The sequence below is a fragment of the Plectropomus leopardus genome, chromosome 14, assembly GCF_026936395.1.
Source record: "Plectropomus leopardus strain MGB_pleo_1.0 chromosome 14, ASM2693639v1, whole genome shotgun sequence".
Classification (NCBI taxonomy): domain Eukaryota; kingdom Metazoa; phylum Chordata; class Actinopteri; order Perciformes; family Serranidae; genus Plectropomus; species Plectropomus leopardus.
The window spans coordinates 19,893,265-19,911,875 of record NC_142189.1 but is presented as its reverse complement, the minus strand read 5'-3'; the positions used below and the strand labels follow the sequence as shown (position 1 = coordinate 19,911,875).

General features: G+C 41.6%; 2 protein-coding genes across 5 annotated transcripts in view; one reads left to right on the top strand and one right to left on the bottom strand.

The window, feature by feature from the left end:
• The first annotated feature begins 659 nt into the window (after positions 1-659).
• On the top strand, positions 660-16,021 carry tgfb3 (transforming growth factor, beta 3). Its single transcript, XM_042500318.2, has 7 exons — positions 660-1,429; positions 7,416-7,579; positions 9,235-9,364; positions 9,505-9,612; positions 12,331-12,487; positions 13,773-13,926; positions 14,983-16,021. The coding sequence occupies exons 1-7, from the start codon at positions 1,084-1,086 to the stop codon at positions 15,139-15,141; spliced, it is 1,218 nt and encodes a 405-aa protein (XP_042356252.1). The 5' UTR covers positions 660-1,083; the 3' UTR covers positions 15,142-16,021.
• The window catches only part of ttll5 (tubulin tyrosine ligase-like family, member 5), a 65,376-nt gene continuing 62,553 nt past the window's right edge, over positions 15,789-18,611 (bottom strand). For all 4 annotated transcript variants that reach the window (XM_088087813.1, XM_088087814.1, XM_042500315.2 and 1 more), the window contains exon 31: positions 15,789-18,500. In XM_088087813.1, coding sequence (XP_087943939.1) covers positions 18,448-18,500 — 53 coding nt within the window. In that variant the 3' untranslated portion in view covers positions 15,789-18,447. The remainder of the gene's footprint in view (positions 18,501-18,611) is intronic.

Here is an 18,611-nt window from a genome sequence, read left to right as displayed (position 1 = left end):
CAGAGCCCCATCACATTATCTCCTGTCCTGCAGTGGCTTGTTTCAGTCAAAATGGGACCTGAAGTCTGCTCTTATGTCCGCTAGATGTCGCTGTTATGCACGTTTTATGTTTCTGGGGAGTGAGCAGCTGAACGGTAGCAGCATCCAGCGGATCAGAGCAGCTGGCTGGGCTCCCTGTGCACCTCCAAGATCTCCTATGTTAGCTTTGGCCTTCCATCTGCATTTGAGTTTCCTCCAGAACTTTATTTTGGATGTGGTCAATATTACCCAAGGACTGAATAAAGTCCACTCGCTGACCCCAGAGTGCTGCTAAGAGTCCTTAATTGATAGAGATTTATGAGCACAAAGCAACACATTGATTAACTATCGTCTTATTCGAAAAATACAAATGAAATTGGTCATCCTCGTGCACAGAGAGGATAGAAAACAAACATATCCCATCGAAAAATCTGTGTTTCCTTTTTCGGGAGCTCTTGCGTAATCTCACATTGCCCAATATAACGCACATTTTCGAAAGTTTGAGAACATAACATCTAAAGTCTCATTAGGTGCGTTTCAGAATAGAACAGATCTAATTGTCCGGACAGAGGCTATAACTCGCTGCCCCTCCCTCGAAAACGTCACATCTTGTGACTATAAAGCATGAGTGAGCGTAGAGAGCGTTTGAGTGTGTTTGAGGCCGGACTGCAGCGAGCGAGCAGAGAGGCGCACTGACTCCACAAGCACAAGTGGATGGAAAGAGCCCAATGCAATGGAGAAACCGAGCCGCGGTGCAGAGATCGGTGCCCTATAAACTCAGGACGAAGAGAAGCGGTGCTTGCATGAGATAAGGGGGAATGAAGAGTAGAATAAAGAGTTTTAATGAAGAGTTGAGATTCTCCAAAATGGCACGGATTTGCTCCCATGCAAATGCGCATTTTGCAAAGATGACATAGCACTTGAGAAAATGGGATTCCTCCAGGAACAGAACTCACTCACGACTTGAATGAAAAGAGAAAAGGGATTCTATGCAAATCGGAATTTAGTTTATTTTTTCTTCTTTTACTTGACAAGCCTCGGTTGTGAGTGAACGCAGAGTGAAATATGAATCTGGGAAAGGCAATTTTGTTTTTCCTCCTCTCAAACTGTGTAACAATGACTTTGTCGCTATCCACTTGCACCACTGTGGACATCGACCACATAAAGAAAAAGCGAGTAGAGGCGGTGCGGGGACAGATTCTCAGTAAACTCCGGCTGACCAGTCCGCCTCAAACAACAGGTCCAAGTCAAGTACCGTTTCAGGTCCTGGCCCTTTATAACAGCACCAAGGAGCTCATTGAGGAGCTGGGGAGAGACAGACAGCAGAGTTGTGGACAGGATAACACGGAGACTGAGTACTATGCCAAAGAAATTTACAAGTTCAACATGATCAATGGTCCGCCAGAAAACAGTAAGTCTTTGATCGTGATTCTTTTTTGCAACTTCTCATCCAATAAACGCTTGTGTTAGATGTGGGTGATTGAAAAAATATAGGGTGGAGTAATTATTTGTTATTGCCACGATTTTTTTTTTTTGTTTTGCCAGTGCGCCAACATTTTTTAGGTGATCCAAAAGTATCACTTGTGCAAACACCCATAAGACTAAAAACAAAAATTCATCTGACTTCGATATAACATTATTAAAGGTGAGTTAACAATGTAAAAATCAGGGATCAGATTTTTCCAGCTGGCGTTTGGTCCACTCGTGTCTGTGCAGCCTTTACGCACAGACGCGCCTGTGAGCAGTGGAGCGGCGCGCAAAGGAGAGGGCAAAGTAAACAGTCTAATTGGAATGAGCACCATTCCTCATACATACCTCACACCAAAGCCATGGGAACTCCAGCCTAAGTCTGACACATTCCTAAGCGGGGAAAATTCTCAGGCAGTTAAGTCTAGTATTTATTGCCAACTCCAATACCTCATTTCCATTTTCTGGCTGTGAGTTTCCCAATATTTTTCATCCAGTGTTACGACTCTTTCACTTCTATTTCCCCCACTATTTCTTTCTAGTAGCAAGGAGCTGAGCTCTGTGTTATGATCTAATTCCCTTGTTCATCCATATTGGTATTTCCTGTATAAACTATGGTCCATTGATTGTTCCAGAAACCAGAAACAGAAGCTCGCTGAGCAGCCGATTCTCCAGAGAAAGTCGCTTTTTAAGTAGAAGAGTTGGCTTTGTGCCTGTTCATGGTCAGAGGCCGGTTAGTGCATTTTGAAATCAACAGGTGTTTATGCTGTGCTGTGACACTAAGCAGAGCCTCTGCCGCTTCCAGCATAAGTCCTGAATCAAATCCATTTCACAGGTCCCACAAAGTGCTTCTGACACTCAAAATACACAACTCAGGGTTTATCCACTGGTCAGGGGTAGCCAGAGCTCCCAAAACAAACAGAGGTCTAAGGAGTGGGATCAGTGATGGCCAGGTGCCCGGGACACATCACGCTGCTCTCATACTGTAGGCCATACTGTAGGTGATAATACAAGACGTGAACTTGACTTGACTACTGGCAGCACTTTCCACTCCGAATCCAAGAGGAGTATTAGGAAATTAGCCAAGGTGCCAACATACATTAATTAGCACTTTCCTCTCCTTTTCCATTCTGTAATTTTAAAGAGAAAGTGTATAGGAACATAACGTCTGTCACCTTGATAATTTTGCAGCGTTGTTCATTTTCATTCCTGCTGGATATAATGAGTTTTACATTCACTGTTTTTTGGAAGGTGGGAGTGTTTGGGAATAAGGTCAAGTTTTGCTTTTTTCATGCCCAGTTAAAAAGTTAAACAGAAACTTTTCTGTCATACTTTCATGCGCCACTTACTCCAGACTACTTTTCCTCGCCACAACTACTACTAATGCAAATCAAGGTATTTGCCATAGATGAAGCATAATTAAGACTGGGCAGCAATAGATCTTCCATTTCTGGTGCAACAGAAGGCCAGTGTGACTCATTATATCATTGCAAACCAAATACTGACATAACTGAACTGAGCATTGACCTTTGGCACAATAACATTCTGCGAATCCACTGACTCTTGAATTAGAAAGACCGTGCCTTGCACGCTGAAGCATGCAGTTTCAGTGAAATTTCAAGCCAATCATTGACTCAGTGTTGGGTCAGTAAAAAATGAGATCTAGCGCTGAGGACAGCAGGGTATCTGATATATGGGATAGTAGAAAGATGATGTCATCTGAATAAACAGAGACAGAGGTCTTTGGCCTGTTCCCAAAGAAACAGCATCTCTCTCCCCCCACAACTCCCACGCCTTTACCATTTTTGCTTCCTCATCCTTAATCAAGTGGAAAAAAAGTTGTTTTTCAGCTTCAGAGCAGAGCTGCATCACATTATCTCATCTGCTGCAGTGGGACATAGAGAAATAGGACTCTTCTCTGATACACAAGAAGCTTTTTTAAGTGTCATGGGTTAGTAAAACCATGGCAGCATAATGCAAACATATTTCAGATAGTGCTATTTTACTAGATAATAGAGCCAATGTACTCCATTTCCAAAGAAATTTCTGTTGTCCTCAATGAGACCGAGACACCTCAGCAGCTGGCTAGCACCTGCTGCCTTATGCTTCCTATTTCCTTTGTTTACCTCAACAAAGCTCTGGAGAGACTGACATCACGGACAATCCTTGGGGCAAAAGGGCAAAGAGAGGTGATCCCTGAGAGGGTTTTTTTTCTTCCATCAGAATGCCTCTGTGTCATGAGAGGATCCCAGACACTGAAGGGTGAGCGTGTGTCAGGGTGCCAGGCGTGGTCGATAGCGTCTGGGCGAGGCACTTTATGTGGAGCTTTACAACGGAGCTATTCAAACGTCTGTCCCTCAGGCCTTCCTGCACAACTTCACCACTAAATCCCTCATTTAAAGCCCATTTATTTTCAGATTCACAGAGTGATAATATGAGCATGAAATCAACAGCCTTATTTTGTTACCAGGGCTTTTATATGTGCCATTTGAAAGCATGTTAATGAGAATGTTTTGCAGTGACTAAATTATCTAACTATAATCTGATCTTAGAACAGTTTGGGGTTTTAAGGACCTATATTATGCCCATGTTCAGGTTCCTACTTGTATTCTTGGTTTCTACTAGAACATGTTTACATCCTTTAATGTTAGAAAAAAAACAGACTGTTTCTCTCATACTGTCTGCCTGAATATACCTGTATTCGCCCTCTGAAACAGTCTGTGTTAGTGCCTGTCTCTTTAAACCCCCACCTACTGAAAAAGTCCATTCTGCTCTGATTGGTCAGTGTTTCATCAGTGTCTCCCTCATCCACGCCAAGGCTGAGTCACACTCTTTGACCCCATGGAAGCTTGGAGTACGATACATGCGCAATGTAACTAGAGCTGTGATGTTGGAGGGTTACAGTAGAGGGTGCTAGAAATAAAGGGATGATGTCTGCTCAGGTGCTTTTCAGGCTATTTTTAGACTCCTTAGGGGCGATCAGCCCGAAAAAACGTTTAGGTAGACTGAAATTGATAGTGTATACAATAGAGTATTTGCATACAGAAAATGTTTGTGTATGGTCTTTGACTTGGACGTTTGTGTTTTATGATAGTGCGACAGCTATTGAGCCTTTGGGCAACTGCAGACCAGATTTCACTGTGCGTGTGCGGTACCCCAATTGTGTGATGTCATTTGAAAAATCAAATACAACATGCTCACTCACAATGTAACTTGTTGAAAGTGGGTGCTGAATCCTCAATATGGATATCAAAGCAGTCAAAATAGGACGTTTCGGGCCAGACAGGTCTGGCCCGAAACGTCCTATTTTGACATCCATGTGGTGATAATAAAAGACGCTATAATTGGAGTGCTGTCCTATTTTGACTGCTGTGACGTAATGTGAAAGCACTACCTCTCCTATTTCCACCCTCCTTGATCCACGCCAGGCCTCAAGGAAGAGTGCTGTGCTTTTAAGACAATTTTCGTAATAGCAAAACAGTTATATTGAAATTTCCACAGTCCATCACACAATGCCATTAGGCCCAGGAATACTTTTTCCCCATTAACTTGCATCGGGAAAGAGTCTTTGATAAATCAGTGAAAACATTTTTTTGAGCGTTGCAACTCCGAAAAATGACTCGCTTTACTATCAAGATGTAATCCATTTGTTCGGATAACATAAAAGAGCGACAAGATTAAATCATTTTATCCCCTTTCATGTTAGCAGATTGCTAATCCGGAAGTCGGCTACTCAGCCGGTGGAAGTTGGCCACTGAGCTTGGTCTGGCAAGTCTCCGGTGGGCCTGCTCTAGGGGCCCAATAATGCAGAAGCAGAGTTGATCATCCTGGTAATTATATACCGTGGAAATAACACCAATGCTGTGTCCAGGTCTTTTAATACATCTGTGATAAGCATTCTGGGCATATCTGCACAGTCATTGCAGGTGGGGGAATGACTGTAATGGCACCATAGCACCACCACCATCTTTACCATACTCTTTTCTTATTGCGACTGTTTCTCTGTAATTGCATTGCTAGGCAACAGCTTGGGTCCATGTTTACTTCCTGTCAGCTGATGTCATTCACATACATTGCAAAAAAATCCAGCAGGTAGTACAAAGGGACCCACTTAGATTGTTTATGTTTCAAGTTTTGTCGATGTAGTGTAATTGTGACATCACAACTTCACAGAAATCCTGACAGTTCATTTAGGGGACAGTTTCAGAATACAGACTGTGTGCATTTCTCTGTGGATTGAGTGTTTTGATACATTCATAGTATTTAGATATATATATGTAACACCTGTACCCGCCTTTAAAAGACATGGAAAGCTGAGTTGTTACTATATGGGACCTTTAACTAGTTACGTAGTTGTATCAGTAGATCTAGTTTGTTTACCTGCATCATGTTTAGAGCTTACCTGCATAAGTCTTTGCTAAATCAAAGAGTTTACAGGTGAAACTCATGTCAGCTTCCTGACACTTTGAGAGCTACCATCTAAAAATTGTGGGGGTCAGAAAGTTGGTGTATGTATTGCATTTTAATTATGCAAGCAATCCCCTCCACTTACCAACATGGAACAAATTACCTTTCAGACCCTTGGCAAAAATAAGCCATAATGTGAAATCCACCTAAAACCATTGCAATGGGAAAAATGAGGTCATCCAAAAGGAAACCAAAGACTTGATTAGAATTTCAAATCTCCCCTTCGAAGTGGGGCTTTCCACCTTCTGTGGGGGAGGCAGAGGGGTGAGGGAGAGAGACGGAGCAGTGAGTGAGGGGAGGAAAAGGCTACTGAGGTTTCCTCCTTATAGATTGTGTGGAAACACTGGACAGATATCTGGCTGGGGATGAATGCTGAAAAGGTCACCTATAAATAGGGAAAGTTGAAAAAAAAACTTTGTGGAAATATCAGATAATGACTGGGAGGACACTGAAATAGGATTATGGGTCAAATGAAGTACAGATACTTGGAGATGTGCGAGTTCCTTTTGCATGACACAGAAACGATTGAACTTCTGAGTTTCCATTTGAAACAGCTTGGAGGTGCAAATCAGCTAAAGGTGCAATGCCCCTTTCAACCACCAGCAAATCTGAGGCTTGGTAATAAAGTTAAAGCTTGGGGTAATAAATTAGCCATGGCTTGGCTGTAAATGACTGTTTCCATTTGGCCCATAAAAAGTTTGCTATGCGCTTGTTTTGCTCAACACTGCATGTGCTTGGCCTGTTAAAATGATAAACTGTTCAATGGTATTATGGTATAAGAAGAGGAAACAGGAAGCTTTTTACATAGAATGACAATGTGCCAATTTACTTAGCTGATTCCACCAAAGGTCAATGTGCAATCACATGCACACACCTTGTATACAACAAGCTGTCAAGCATGTACTCACTATCATGATGGAGTCCTCAATGGCTTCTCAGGTATTGTTCTGCTCCAGCACGTGAGCCCACATGTTCCCGGCCAAACCTCCTGGTTCCAGGGAATACTTGGCTCCTGGCCAAGCCCCTTGGAGCACCTGTTGGGCTGAAGAGCTAGTGGGAGGAGGAGGAGGAGTACGCTGCCGTCCCACTGCAGCCTGCTCCACCACCACCACATGGGACATTTGGTTTTCATTTCATGACTTCAACTTGTTGCTAACTCGGACCGCACAAAGTATAAGCAGATGGTTCGCGGTAATGGCCCACGTCTCTCTGGAATTGAGTAGAAATAGTTAAAAAAAATAAAAGCTTTGTTTTCATCTGCAATGTGTAGAAGGGAATCCTCTGCAACAAGCTTATCAATAATAATCAGAGGGTGGAAAATTAGCATTGATAACATGTATACAGTGAGGTAACAGATGGATAAAAGGGATTCTGATGAAAAAAACAATGAGCACTCTGATCTGATCTTTTTTTAGATAGACATTTAATACTATCTGACGCAGCATTTCCACTTTTGCCTGCAGATGACCTCCCCTACTGCCCTAAGGGTATCACCTCCAAGGTATTCCGCTTCAACGTCTCCACCATGGAGAAGAACTCCACCAACTTGTTCCGGGCCGAGTTCAGAGCCCTGCGGATCCCCAACGCCGGTGCCAAGAGAAACGAACAGAGGATTGAGCTCTACCAGGTGGGTGTGTGTGTGTGTGTGTGAGAGAGAGAGATCTGACTGTTCATTTCCACTGTTAGCAGAGCACAGGAGGGTAATGTGCTCTACTGCGTAGGTCAGCGAGAAAGATGAAAACATTTATATTAGGGTGTCCCACCTCCCTCCCTCCTCTTTTCATGCGCTGATCATTATTCCATGTGCTTACAGTCAAATGGATTCTACGTTAGGACAAATTTAAGAGCTTGCACAGCCATCTTTAAGAAACCTGAGATCACCATTCAACAGTTTCTTCTTTCTTAGCTGTCAATCTCAAAGAAGTTGTCCATCTTTGTTGGGTAAGGTGTTGTGCTCTTGTTAAAATCTCAAGTTGATAAAATCTTCTCTAAGATCACAGTCGTGACACAAAGGGAAGTGACTACTTTTTGCAATCAACAAATCCTCCAGAGAGCAACAAGTAATTTAGCATTGTTTGGTGAATTGCAGGTGAATTTTCCCTGTTTCTGTCAGGGTGTCGTTGCGTTTTACCTGCTTGTTAGATCGCCATTCAACATCTTGCAATTTGTCCTTAGAATGCTCTGTAAATGTTATTTTTAATTGTTTTATTTTTTTTTAAATTGATAGTCAAACTTAACTTTATTCTATTTATATATTCCTTTATTCCAATGAACCTCTTGGCATATTTTTATTTATTTTTATTACTAATCTAATTTGTCTGAATCTGAATCTGACTGGGGGGTTTATAGATCTGCACCTGCATTTGCGTGTTTATGAGCTTTTTTATGTGTGTTAAAGCACAGATCTGTTAGATGTCTGTGTGTGGGGGGTGGCAAGGATGGATTTTTTTTTTTTTTCGGTTTCCTCATTAATCTCCCGTGAGAGACTAGGAGTAATGATCAGGTTCCAACATTTCCTGCCAGGGAGACAAGCGTCTCCGGACTGCATACCGCCTCTGAGGCAACGCTCTGGCCAGAGCTGAATACAGACTGTCAGGCCCTCAGATTGTTTCCAGGGGCCTAGGAGGAGATAGAGGCAGGGTCACCCACCGGGGGAGTAAATGGAGCTGCTCGCTCGCCCCCACACTTTTCAGGCTGGAGTTGATTGGCAGAGGGCTGACGCTGGCCCCTCATTCCCACAGGAAGACAGATTAGATGCTGACAATGTTCAGGAACCTGGTTATCCATAGCAGTGCTGTGGGGCTCGGTGCTCGTACCAGCCACCCAAACACACACATTTCTCACTGCGGATAAACACCTTTGTTCGGAGAAGTGTTGATGGAGATAGGAATGTCTGAACCACACGGTTGCAGTTTCCTCAGTTTTGTCAATTTGGGGCCTCGGACATGAATGCCCGCAGAGATACCTATGTTTTTTTCTGAACTGTGTGACACTGTGGCCCAGCTTAAGTCAAAGTTTGAACTGCTGACGTGAAGGACAGCCAGGTTCTCATTGGCAGGAGGGTAACACGCAGGCATTAACTTGCAAAATGGGGATATCAACACAGGGAGTCACTTTTTCCATGAAGAGTAGACATTTGGCCCAAGGCATCCTGGAGAGTCTGGCTCAGAGAGACAGCTCTGGTTCTGTGTGTGTGTGTGAGAGAGAGAGAGAGAAAGAGTGTGTGTGTAAGAAAGAAAGAGAGTTTATGCAGCTGGGTCACATTTTCATCTTTCCTCACAGATCCTCCAGAAAGACGACCCCAAAGCCAAACAGCGCTACATTGGGGGCAAGAACGTCCTGACCAAGGGGACGCCAGAGTGGGTTTCCTTTGATGTGACAGAGACAGTGAGAGAGTGGTTGATGTACCGACGTGAGTTGGACACCTCAGATTTTCCTTGCACCTTCTTACATATCCTGCCAAATAGCACTGGTTCATTCAAAATGAAGCATAACTGCCTCAGGGGAAAATGTCAGCTCCTTACGTCCCTCTGCTCTCGTTTCGCTCCTCAGAGACAAATCTGGGCCTGGAGATCAGCGTGCACTGCCCCTGCCACACTTTCAGGCCAAATGGTGACATTATCGAGAACGCCAATGAGGTGTTAGAGGTCAAGTTCAAAGGTGAGACTGTGTTAAACCCTTTGAGACCAGGAGAGACATGACTTTTCTTGTGTTGCTTTCAGATGCCTTTCACAAGTATTTAAACCTTTGAGCAAATTGTTGCGATTTCTTTCAAAAACATGAAAAAAAGCAATGAGCAACACGGAAAGAAATGTTCCACAAGTGGTAAGAAATTAATATATTTAGGACATTTTTTTTTTTTAAAAAAAAAAGGTAGGGCAAATTGTTAACGGAAAAAAAGCTAGGGAAAACCTGTATTTATTATTATACACATTTACAATTGAGTTACAGAATTGTTATCATTATTATAGGTCATTTCCCTGTTGTTTTATTTAAAAAAAAAATTATTTTTCTTTTTTTAAAAACCAAGTTCTTGCTGATTTTTTGGGTCATCTTTCATTGTTCATTGCCTTCTTCCCATGTTTTTTTAAAAAAGGAAAACAAGCCAGTTTGTGCCGGTTTCATAAAGGCTAATACCTCAGAGGTGTTTCATTGTTTTTACTAAAGCTTGTTAAAAATTGAATTTAAGGTATTTTGAAGGTGTCGAGAATGATATTGTCAAAGTTTCAAATTGGCAATCAGCCAAACACATTTATTCAAACCTATGTGAGGAATATTGTAATTGGAGGAGAAGTAAGGAAAGGGATTTTCTTTCTGTTTGTTCCTCAGTTTAAGGCACAAACTACATAATATGAAGTTAAAAGAACAGTTTACCAGACATTTTGGGACATATACTTACTTGTTTTCTTGCCAATAAACAGACATGAGACTGGAGTCTGTCTTCTCATCTAACTTGCAGTAAGAAAGCAAATCGTAAAAAAAAAAACGTATTTCCCAAAATGTCAAATTGTTACTTCAGATGTCTTGCATGTTTCTTTCCTACATTCATCAGATTTCTGCTTTCATCATGTTTTGTAAAATCAGGAAACAATACTGTCTTCACGTATTCTACTCTGATTAATTTCTTCCCATCTCAGTCTCAGACTCGCCTGTTGTGCAGGTTTTCAGACGTTTTTTTAGGGGGGTGCGGGTGGGGGGAGGGGGCGGGGGGTCTATGGCCAGACTGTGGTCGCTAAGTCTGTATTTGGTCTGGATTTTTCTTTGTTTTTGATCTCTCACAGTGAAAAGATGTTCTGCCAGTTTGTAGTCACGATCAAAAGCCAGATAACATTTAAGTCTGTTTGATTTGTTTGATTTGTCTAATGTTCCATATAGGAGAGATAGGATCTTGTGTTTGTTGAAAAAGTTTTGTTTGATTCTGATTAGCGCTATTGAGGCCGTGCCTGTTTTAGGATGATTTGCATCAGTGGCTCTTCTGTTCATGTTTAATGTAGTCCAAAAAAAAAAGACTTCTAAAAGTCTAAAAAGTCTTTATTCAGGGCTGCTATAGGATGCCCCAACCGGTGCTGCCATGTTGGCAGAGTGAACTCTCTACTTGACTTTTAGCAAATGCAGAGCATTTGTATAAAGTACAAAGTTTATATTGTAGATTAAACTCTATTTTGCAGATTTTTTTTTCTTAATAGCTCCAACAACTCAACAGGCCTTTTGCTTCATTGCATACTCGGGGTGGGAATTATTGCAACATTTTAGTCGCCACATAACACAATTGCGATTTTAAACATTAAGCAATATGCTGAATATTGTGATGATATTATATATTGCAATACATTTTGATTCATGACATTTTTTCAAATGTAAATTATGTCAACAAAAGAAAAAAACTGTTGATATCTGTTTTATTTAAAAATTAAATTTGGGAGATAAAGTTTCACGTTTCATTAATTTTCATTGCAGCGAAATGTAACTTGTGGACTGAAAAGGCAATAGATCAAGTAAGCTACTAAATGTTTAATTTGTATTTGAGTTATTAATTTGAAAAGTTTTAGAATAAAAGAAAAACGTTCCTTGGGGTCCATGTATTGATACAATATTGCCACATAAAATATCGCGCTATATTGCTGTATTGATGACACACACATACCTTTTGCGTACTGCCAAATTAAAGACACCAGAGCTGCTGATTTAGTCTGTTATTGTGCACAGTCTATTCAAATGCAGTGTTTCCTCAGATGAAAGAGAATCTCTTTATGATACAATAACACTCACAATACTCTTTTTGTCAGACCAGTCTAAAAAAAAGTACCTTTTGATCCAGTCATCAACATGTTCCTCAAACCTATTGAGGTCTTTTTGGTAAGATAATGGGTTTCCTCTCAAAGAGGAAGAGAGAGACACAGAGCATGGGAATACAATTGATCTGGTATCTCACTTAGCACTGGGGCCCCCGGGCCCTCGGCCCTGGGAACACTCCCGACTGGCTTGGCCACAAGGAATGTGCTGCCACGGCGCTCAGACGCTTGGCCCCGAATTAAAGAGGGGCGTACATATCCAACAGCAGCATCTCTCCTGAGATATCCACTGCTTTAGCTATCAGGGGCAGATTGGATGAGCAGACGCAGGCCCAGGGGGGAGAACGGAGGAAAGAAGGAAGTTAGGGAACAGCATTGAATAAGGATGAAAAGTGAGCCAAAACTGAGAGAAACCCTTCCTGGATATTACAGTATCCTTCTGTAAAAGTTACAGTTGACGACACTGATTAGAGTTAAAGTTGTGGTTCCTCTGAAGTCAGCTCTTGAAGACATCTTTACAGTTCTCAGAGAGTCTCCTGTATTTCTGTGCAGTTTTCCCTCCAGACTAACTGACTGTCTCCTGCAGGTATGGAAGCGGACTATGATGATCTGAGCCGTGTGAAAAAGCAAAAGGAGCAGCTCTACCCCCACCTCATCCTCATGATGCTCCCTCCCCACAGGCTGGATGCCCATACCTCCTCCCGCAGGCGCAAGCGGGCACTTGACACCAATTACTGCTTCAAGTAAGGCACATTTCCTCACCCTGGAAAATGTAATGCACTGCTTTGACTATTGTCTTTAACTGTAATATAATTTGCCTGGCTGCACCTGCACTGTAAGTTTTGGTGATTTAAACACTGAGATAGTTAAACTATTGCAAAATAAGAATGGTTGCTACAACTAGGGTTCTCACCTGTTTTCATGGACAAAATTTCAATATTTTTCCATGACTTTTTTTAGGGCTATAGGTGACTCAGAATTATTGCCAGTTGAATCAGATTTGACTGTTCAATATGAATATTCAATAATTCATTTTGTTTTACAACAAAGTTTCGAAGGTTAGAAGGAGCTTAGCAGATGGTTCAGTATGACAGTGGCATTCACAGCATAGTAAACCAGCTAACAGCGCAAACAACAGATAGCAAATGCGCAACAATATTTTTTGTTGACACTAAACATCAACAAAAGCCAGAGTGTAATGCATTAACTTGCTGCGAGCTGGAAATTCAATACTTCTTCACCTTACAGTGTGGTCTCTCTCTCCCTCTGTGCCGCTGCCTGCATGTCCGCAGCTGCCGAGAGTAGCATGAAAGTCACAAGCACTCACAGACAGCCCAGGCACAGGCAGCCCTAGACTTTTCAAGGACCCATTATTGTAATTTTTCTGGCTTGCCTGGCATTTTTGAAGGGAGAGAAGTAAAGCAGGGATAAAAGTTACCGCTACAGAAAATACATTTGCAGCTATGTTACAACACACAGGCATTATCCATGGAATTTTTTTGACTAATTCCATGACTTTTCCAGGCCTGGAAAATGTGATTGTGAAATTGCATGATTTTTCCAGGTTTTCCATGACTGTGGGAATCCTGTACTACTGTCTTGCAGCGATATGAGGAGGGGTTGTATTGTCAAGCAATACACAAGCCGAGACAACTTGAAATGAAAATATCAGCTGTCACGTCTCAGAAAGATGGCAGGAAAGAGGAGTACGTGGGCACAGAAAAAGTTTGTTAATCACCTAGACGAGCATGACAGAGGTATTAGCCAATACAAGTCGGGATCTGTCCCAGTGCCACCTCCTCTTACACCACGTCTCCTTGGCCCTGGATTTCCTCTGACAGGCAGCACCAGAGACACCTGGGCTGACTCCAAGAGGGAAAATAAGGGCACACCTAAGAGTGGAATTTCTGATCTTCACTCTCATCTCTGGCTGTGAGCCCACAGGCAGGAAAATGTATACAACTCTTAAAATTGCTTGTTACCCATGAAATGGAGTGAGTGTAATCCTCTGTCCTCTCCTGTCTGCAGCAATTATGAGGAGAACTGCTGTGTGCGACCACTATATATTAATTTCCGGCAAGATTTGGGCTGGAGGTGGATCCATCAGCCTGAAGGGTACTACGCTAACTTCTGCTCTGGTCCCTGTCCTTACCTACGCAGTGCAGACACCACCCACAGCTCGGTGAGACAAAGTGCCACAACACATTAAAGGGACAGTTTGAAGGTTTTGAAGTGAAGTTCTATGGAGGATTTGTCCATAGTCGGGGTATGACACACAGTAGATGGCGGTCAGCTCGCCCCCCAGTTTGGAGAATCAGAAGGGAGTACAGCCACAGAAGCTAATCAATGTACTGCTGTGGATAACATATTTTAGTCACCTAAGTCAATATCAGTTAAACCCTTTGAAACTGGGGTGGACATCAGTTATTCTTGTACTTCATCCAGACGCCTTTCACAAGTATTTAAACCTTTGAAACCTGAGCAAAAAGTTTGAATTTTCTTAAAAACACATGGGAAAAGGCAATAAGCCACTTGCAAGAAATTTGTAAAAGGTAACAACAAAACAAAATTATTCAAAAATGTCTTGAAATTGTATTAATGATTATTAGAAATATAGATTTAAAATTTGATACAGAATATATAAGATGTTTTACTTTTAAGCACTTTTTTCCAGGTAATTTCCTGTTGGGTTTTTTGGCTAATTTTCAGGTCATTTCCTTTTAAGGTTTCACTAATTTGTTGCTAATTTGAGGGGAATTTATTGTTAAGTTACTCATTGCCTTCCTGCCTTCATGAATATATTCACAGCTTTAACCTACAGTCAGACAGTCATTTCTGGGGGGAATTGATATTAATAATAATAATGAATTATTTATTTTATTATATATTTTGTAACATAAGTTTACATATACAATTTTTTATAATTTTAAATATAATTTTTTGGACATTTTTCCCTATTTTTTGGATAATTTTTAATAATCATCCCCTCTTATTTTTTTTTTTTTTAATTTAATTTGTAGGACATTTCTTGCAAAGCTGGTCAGTGACTTTTCCCCAATGTTTTAGAAAGAGATCAAACCAAACTACTTATATTTCAAAGGGTAAATCAGCTTGTGAAAGGCATCTGAACACAGCCCAAGAAAACTGATGTTGATCCAGGTTTCAAAGGGTTAAAGTTGTAAATCTGTGGGAAAAGACGATTGCTGATTTCTATCTCCTTCTGCTCTGTCTTCCACAGCTGCTGAGCCTGTATAACACCTTGAACCCCGAAGCATCCGCCTCCCCATGCTGTGTTCCTCAGGACCTGGAGCCCCTCACCATCCTTTACTACGTGGGTCGCTCCCCTAAAGTCGAGCAACTCTCCAATATGGTCGTAAAGTCCTGCAAGTGCAGCTAAACTCAAGGGCGAGAGACGTGGGGACGTGACGGCTCCCAGCACTACTCAGGAGCGGGTATGAGGGGTTAGAGGGGGTACGGTACACTTTGCCCTCCACGAGTACCTCCAACCCCTGCTTCAGCCTAACCCGAGCTCTCTCTCTCAAAAAAGACGCAGTCCACCACTCTGCTCACAATCATTGGCAGCATTTACCAAGAAGACTTGTCAAACACCACTTCACTACCGGCACTCAAACCCATCAGACCTCTTCAGCAATCTCCTTTGACATCAGTGTTTCTCATATTTTGTTTTCTTTCATATTCCAGCGTTTTGAACAGCATGTACCTCAGTGTTACATAACAGGAGGAACAGAACAATAATTGTCTTTCAATGATCGCTGCATTCCTACGGACATTAAATGATTGCAGTCGAAAAAGAGAAAATGACTGAGAATGCAGACTGAACTCATAATGGGAAAACGTCAAAGAGGGTGAAACTAAAATGTTTGTTGAGAGCAAACACATCCCTCGGCTCTGACGCACAGGACACCTTCAAATGTCCGAGCTGGAAACCGATGCTGTGCACGCCACAGTTCCCTACACTGTTTGTTTAGGATTAAAATGCTGTTGAATTAAAAATGACCGTAGGAAGAAAAAAAAAGAAAAAAATGCTGGAAACCAACCTTTATTTCAAAGTAGTATTTCCATGGTTATGTTTACCTCTGTAATACAACAGGATGGTGATTCCAGGGATTGTTTTGTTTTAAAGTGAAGCCTTTCTGTTGTATGAGACGACGTATGTCACTAAGTGAACACTTAACTAGATCACGAACTGTAAATGTTTTTTCTTATTACTCTTGGAAACACCTTTTTTTTAATTAAAAATGGACAGTTGGATAGAATTGTTCTAATTTCATTATTGCTGGAGTTTTTCTGTTTGCGTTAAGTATTTTAGAGCACTTTATTTTTAAGGTTGATAGAGTGCTACAGGGATGAGTCCTTAAACCTGGATATGAGTTAGCATTTTAGCACTCCCAGTTCCCTCATCTAGGGTCGATGGGTTTTTTGAATGGTTTTTTGATTAGATGTCTGAAGTAAGGTCTGTGGTTAACACAAGCTTGAGACTTTCAAGATTTGTTCGAAAACATAAATATGTCACCCCACTTGTGCATTTTTAAGCTTTTACGTGTCTTAAAAAAGACAGTTGCAAGCAAGTGGCTAAATGAGACTGCAGAACATTATCACATTGAACCGCGCCTATCACAGCTTTACAGCCTCGTTTATAGCCTAAAGCTGTTTGTTTACACCCTCTGAATAATATGAATGAATGAATCATACAATTGGTGTTCATTTGTGAAGATTAGCTTGGTGGACAACAAAATGTGTAGGTATCACACTTTAGTTTGCCACAGACCTTATTTTCTGTGATAATCCAAAATCCAATGGAAAAATCCAACCATCTTTTTGTCAAGAGAACCAGGGTACTCCTAACTTCTGCGTTGGCCTACAGAAAAACATCATCCCTGCAGCACTCTATAGGGTAAATTTTGATGGCCAAAGTAAAGAAATCAAAGTCCAGCCAGTTACAACTTCCAGTGTACAGTATGTGTGGTGAACAAATACATTTCCTTACATGATCAGCATGTTTTAATGTTTTCTAGATATTCATTTCAATGTTGTTGGATACAGACTGCCTGGACGATTCGTAAAATATTACATTTCCATGCATGTGTGTGTTGTAAACAATCAGCGACAAAACAGATTAAATGATCAAACTGTAAACAACTTTGTATCGCCACAAGAGAATTGGATTCCACTGTTGGATTTTTGTAACACAGCATGCACTGGCATAGTTAAGTAGCAGTAAATCCACAACATTAACATCAATCACTACAGAAAAAACATTAAAACCAGTTCTGCTGTACTGCACTGAAAACTACAATCTGTGCAAAATCCCTCTGATGATAATCATCAATTGATATGATAAAAACATGCATGACATTCAAGTATTTTTTGACAAAGTCATCATAAACATAGGCTAAATCTATGGATATATAACAGAGATATTTTTATTCTATTAACACGCCCTGAGTAAACTCGCTATATGGTCCCAAGGAACAGAATATCCACATGGATATTGGTCAGCTGGTGCAGCATTAACCTTCATTGTAGGCGAGGCTGTGCATAACCATAATTCCTCTTTGTGTTATGGTTTGAGCTACACAAACCAGGGTTGGAAATCAGCACTATCCACCAGCCAAATGCAGGTGAATTATGCAAGTGAATGCTGGATTTGCCTCCACTCACCAGCCCAAAATGCTATGGAACTCTATTGAGTGGCATGCAAATTTCTGGATCCACCAGCCATAGTGGCACATGGACAAAACAGTTAATTTCCAACCCTGCAGAAATGGCCAAAAAAACCTTTTGGTGGATAATTTACAGTAAATAAATACTGATGCAATAGCAATAATTTACTTATTAAACCACAAATATTAAATTTGGTCCATTCAAGGAAACAACACCAACATCTCCACAGTTTACAACTAATCACACTGTATTCTTGATATAAAGCTTCCCAGTAACAGTGTTGCATCATCCTTGTAAGCAGGGAACAAGGCAGCAACCAATCATATTAAAGCTCCTTTTATAAAGCCTACAAGCAAAGGATGCCATACTTTTAACACATCCTTAGGCAATGACCAGAGAGTATGATTTGGCAACAACTTGGCTTCCAACAGGGATCAAGAGTTGGAGTGTTAAATGCCAGAAGCCACTCCCAAAAGGCAGCAAGATGAGAAGCTGCTCAGGTAATCAAACCCCCATCTCACCTGTTTGTATAACTTTCTAAGAAGAAAAAAATGCGGCGCACATTCTACTGTAAAGAATAAAAGGTTGAATTTTATAGTTAAAATGCCACCGGGGCATTGAAGAACCATCTGCTGAAGGCTATCTGTCAGTGAAATCTTTCTGTGGCATCAGTAGCATGAAGAGAATGAGGGCGGACAACTGTTGGGATGTGTGAGTGCAGCCAAGTGGGGCGAGGGGGAGAGGAGGGGAAGGAGCTGAAAAAGCCAACTGATGTTGAGCTGAGCAAACAAAATCCCAACCTGCGTCAAAGCTGGGCATTCCTGGCCTCTCAGACTACCCTCTCGCATGTCTGCGGCTGTATCAGAAGGAAATTAATAGGACCCTGTTCGATGTCTGGCATGCTTTCATCTGTTGCTGTTGTCCTTTCCCAGAATACACCTCTGTGAGGATGTAGTTACATGCAGAGACACCTGTCAGGCCGGCAGAGGGGCAGGGCGTGCCTCTGGTCGCTTTCATGTCATCTGTGACCAGGTTCCTGGCCCTGGAGCAGCTTGCGGTACACAGAGAGACCTGGGAAGCAACGATGAAAGTTAAATTAATTTAAAATAAGAGGGAGAAGGGCAGCTCAAGGTTTTCCCCACATCAACAATGTGCGCACAAACAGAAATGCTGTCCTTCAAA

What these genes read in the sequence shown, in the direction of transcription:
- tgfb3 (XM_042500318.2), top strand. Translation starts at nt 1,084, where the DNA reads ATGAATCTGGGAAAGGCAATTTTGTTTTTCCTCCTCTCAAACTGTGTA. An exon ending in AGAGGATTGAGCTCTACCAG is followed by an intron (nt 7,580 to 9,234) that starts GTGGGTGTGTGT and finishes CTTTCCTCACAG; the next exon opens with ATCCTCCAGAAAGACGACCC. An exon ending in CAGACACCACCCACAGCTCG is followed by an intron (nt 13,927 to 14,982) that starts GTGAGACAAAGT and finishes TGTCTTCCACAG; the next exon opens with CTGCTGAGCCTGTATAACAC.